General features: G+C 38.9%; 1 protein-coding gene across 1 annotated transcript; it reads right to left on the reverse strand.

Moving 5' to 3' along the window:
• Nucleotides 1–464: 464 nt before the first annotated feature.
• LOC306707455 (glucose-induced degradation protein 8-B homolog) lies at nt 465–2,953 on the reverse strand. Its single transcript, XM_079174932.1, has 5 exons — nt 2,875–2,953; nt 2,430–2,559; nt 2,137–2,333; nt 1,823–2,020; nt 465–1,540 (listed from the first exon to the last, which is right to left on the reverse strand). Exons 2-5 carry the CDS (start codon nt 2,545–2,547, stop codon nt 1,367–1,369), a joined length of 687 nt encoding a protein of 228 aa, XP_079031058.1. The 5' UTR covers nt 2,548–2,559; nt 2,875–2,953; the 3' UTR covers nt 465–1,366.
• Between the last annotated feature and the right edge of the window lie 1,367 nt (nt 2,954–4,320).

Raw genomic sequence — 4,320 nt, forward strand, 5'->3', positions numbered from 1 at the left:
TTTTATACTTAAGGAACAGTTTGCTAATAATACTTGCATACTTTTACTTAAGTGACAGTCAATGATGGAGTTTGTGTATATTGCAGTATTGCTTAGTACTTCCTCCACCATTCTGCAATAACGTACATTTTATTGGCTTATTGTTACTGAAGCATTAAATGTAAGCAGCATTTTGTGTTGTTGGCTGGAGCTTAGTTTAACCACTTAGGTAATTGACTAGTTTAATCTACTGCATCATATATTATAAATGAATACCTATTTGTGAATCTTTGTCATCTGTAACGTGTCAAACAGTGGAGTTAATTGTACAATATTTCTCTCTCAAAGGAAGTGAAGTAGAAATATAAAATACCATCAAATGGACTCAAGTAAATGTACTTCATAATTATGCAGTACTTGAGTATATGCACCACTTTTTATGAGAATTAAAAACACTCCAAGCATTTAAGTTTTGTATGACTTGCGCTGTTTAAAATGTCACTTTTATTGCAAAACAATATCGGAGCAAAAGAAAAAAAAAAAATCACATCAAATTTAGCAAAAGAGCTACTTATTCCATACACGTTAATAATCCATCTGTATAAGTGTCTCCATGTCCGTGGACAGAGATTCATTCATTCACATCTTTTAATATCTGTGATATCTTAGAACGGTATGAAACTGAGGCTGCTTCTAAGCTTTTTTTAACATTCCAGGAATCTTTCCTTGTCCCACTTGTTAACTGCTACCGTGATGTATAGCTAGAAACGTTCTCTTCTCTTTGTTCCAGTCGATGTTTGCATCTTTGTATAATGTCTCAAGCAATAATGCGGCACGTTTCTTAAGCTGAACTCAACTTTCAAAGTCACAGTAGTTCGAAAGATCTCAAGTGTCTTGTTTTGGCCAATGCCGTCACATAGAGTACTAGCTGAAATCTACCAGCTGAAATGTGTGTGTGTTTGTGTTTGGATGTAAGGTAAAAGTTTGTGTATTTGAGGAACACCGAGCCAACCATTTCTCCTGAACATCAAACTGGTCGCAAACAGAAAGTGACAGCCTAATTTAGGCTTTATTCACACCCTCCTATGCCGACAACTTTCCCCGCCAACAGACAGAAAAACTAGTGTAGCTGAAATATAATAATTTTACATAAACAAATATGTAAATTATAATAATAGTCTGCATGTTACTTTAGTGTGAGAAGTCATTTTAAAATGCCATCAATCCAGTTTACACATTCTAAGTTATTAAAGTATCAAAAAAGCAACCCTTACAAAAAAAAGAAAAGGTTGTACTCTATATGAGTCAGTTTTGTCGGGGTATAAATAGATAAAGGAAATGTGTCCATTTGTTGTAATGATGTGGTATGTTTTCACTGGGGGGGTCCTTATTTTGGGTCTTCGATGGTTCCCTTGCTGAGGTCTGTCATTTTGGGATACTTCACTTTCTTTTGGTCGAGTTCATTTTGAGCCCACAGCAGTAGCTTCAGGAGCTTGGCCAGCTTGGGTGTTGACTCTCTGTTTTCATAGTCTAGCACGCACTGATTCACTTCACTCCACACCTGAGGGACAAAGACACAGACGTGTGATCGCTTTGTATACATACCTTCAGTGGATCACAGGCAGAGAGCACCCCAAAACACACACACACACACATCAAGTAATTCATATATAATTCATTTGAAAATCGGGTAAGAAATATGCAGAATTTGTCTGAAACATTCTGCAGCACTAACATTTAACTGTGTGCGGATGACACAGAAAACCTTTGTTGTGGGATAATCATGAATTATAGGTAGCAAGACACGACAGTGATGACCTTTACTGATAGGCTCCAAGCGTACCTTTTGTCTCTGCATCATATTGAGCAGATCTCCAAAAGGCGAATCCTCTGGGTTGTCGAAAGCCAGCAGCGCCAGTGTCCTCTCCATCTCGGTCAGACATTCTCGGCTCTCCTCCCCCTGCTCCGCTAACTGCGACTGGGCAAATTCGAGGGCAGCTTCGGTCTCCCTCAGACGGATCAGCTCGATCAGATGCTGCTGCTGCAAACGCAAAAAGGGCCGAAGGGCGCAACAGGGGAATGAAGTAGAAATGAGATCGATGGCAGTGCAAAAACCTGGACTTCTGCAAACTTGGGAGGCAGTGTGTTGTTTGTTACCTGTAGGTGGAAGTAGAGGTAACGGTTAGTATCCAGCAGTTCTGGGTGCAGACTGTTGATCAGTGCAATGGCGTCCTGGATCTGTCCCTTCAGGATCATCTCTCTGATCTTAATCCGTTCATCTAGGGAGTCCAAGTCGACACTGGGCTCTATTCCAGACTCCATCCTGAACTTCTCCGCGGCCTCCTTGAAGCCCTCTGTTGAACAGAAACAGAACACATTTCCACATTCAAGCAAACGAACACAGAGAGTAAACTTTGACTAATAATGGTTAAAAAAAATGGGCACTTCACCTGTGACCAGGTAGTTCATAATGAGCCTGTTCATATCAGCTCTCTGTATATGGACATTGTTGAGTTTATCCATCCACTCTTCCCTCGTTATATCCTCCGGCTTCTCCGCATAACTCATTATGATAATATCCTTAAACGAGTAAATAAACAACGTTATCTTGTGAGTTGACAGAAAATCATCTTTAGCTACGTAACATGACGTAACAACGGTTTTGGGAATTAGCTACTCGGTTTGAGAGAAGTCACAACAGTTCGGGCCTTCGGTGAAAAACACAACATTGAAGCCTGACTTTCGTCAACACGAATCAAAACAAAGACAACGTCCCGCTTTCGGTGCACTTATATCGAATACACACATCAGGAAAGAGTGCTATTCTGGTTTATTGTCTTCTATCTACGTGTATACAGTTGTAGACAAGTATTATAATTGTAAAATTCACAATACCTGAAATTTTAAACGCTACTTCCCAGCAGCAGCTAGCTTGCTAGCGAAGGAGAGTCTGTTATTCTTCTTCTTCTTCTTCCTTTCGTCCACTTCCGGTAAACTACCCGGGAAGTACTCTCTGCTGCTCCCCACAGTAAGTCAAAGGTATTGTAGTCTTTGAGAACTGTGATTTTACATTGCTTATTATGGCTATAAAATGTGTTTTTAAATCCTCCACATGGATTGATATTATTGTTACTAGTCAGGCAAAAGTTTTTGAACTTTCAGTGAGTGGGTTTTTTGACATCGGATAGAAAATAATTCAGTTTAAAAACTAGAACTACATCACAGCTAGCAGCTAGAATGAAGGCGACCTCTACTGGTGGAAACATGCAATAGACCAAACTGTAGATTGAGGTAGCAGAGGAACTCCACCGACACTAGAACCTCCTCAAAGGACAACAGAGAACATAAGTGTATTTCACATTTGTATTATCAAGCAAAGAAATTACACTTAGGTGGGCTGCTGAAGAATGCAAACCACCCATAACCATACATACATTTTTGGCCCCTAGTTTTGTGATTAAAAAAAACAAAACCCTAAATCTAAATGATTCAGTTTAAATGCATACCTTTTACATTTCTGTTGTTGTTTTTTATGGCCTTGTCACAACTAGATGCTGTAATTTAATTTAAGAAATTTAATTTTTTGTATGCCTTGTATGTTTATACTAGGCAAGTATGACACACACACACACACACACACACACACACACACACACACACACACACACACACACACACACACACACACACACACACACACACACATATATACATATATATATTTATACATATATATATATATTAATGCTCTCACGCATTAAATGTCTGTTAACTGTGGGGGATACTGCTAGTGATGTTGCCCTTTTCCTTTTTTATTTTTTATTTGATAAAAACTTGAGATAAAAGAGACATTATTAATACATGTCTCTATCTAGCATTAAACCATTTTTTAATCACTATATTATGTAACTAATGTGTCGGCCTGTATTGGGCCCGTATGTATTTCTGGTCTACTCAATAATGAACCTCAGTTTAAATAAACACGACTAAGCCCCGCCTCCCTCCCATGGCTGCCATGTTTACTGTTGCTGCTATGGAAACGACGGCGTTAAGTCCCAGAAGTCCGTTCACAGGTTAAATTGAATACAATTTAAATTATTAGCTATCAACCAGTTACTCACAGCAAGGAGATATTGAATGAACGAACAGGTAAACCGATAGCTAGCCTGTTTGTTATTCACTGACATTTAAATGAAACTTTAGAAATGTGGGTACAACTGCTACATTTGGCTTGTTCGGTGTCAAATGTAGCAATATGTTAGTATTTCTTTCTTTTTTTTTGTGTCTCTGGTTGTTTTCAGTGGCGTGTTGTCAGAGCACCTCACAGCAGAGAAGGGCAGC

The sequence above is a fragment of the Pholis gunnellus genome (genome assembly GCF_910591455.1).
Source record: "Pholis gunnellus genome assembly, chromosome: 2".
Taxonomy (NCBI): domain Eukaryota; kingdom Metazoa; phylum Chordata; class Actinopteri; order Perciformes; family Pholidae; genus Pholis; species Pholis gunnellus.

What these genes read in the sequence shown, in the direction of transcription:
- LOC306707455 (XM_079174932.1), bottom strand. Translation starts at nt 2,547, where the DNA reads ATGAGTTATGCGGAGAAGCCGGAGGATATAACGAGGGAAGAGTGGATG. An exon ending in TATGAACTACCTGGTCACAG is followed by an intron (nt 2,334 to 2,429) that starts GTGAAGTGCCCA and finishes TCTGTTCAACAG; the next exon opens with AGGGCTTCAAGGAGGCCGCG. An exon ending in ACCTCTACTTCCACCTACAG is followed by an intron (nt 2,021 to 2,136) that starts GTAACAAACAAC and finishes TTGCGTTTGCAG; the next exon opens with CAGCAGCATCTGATCGAGCT.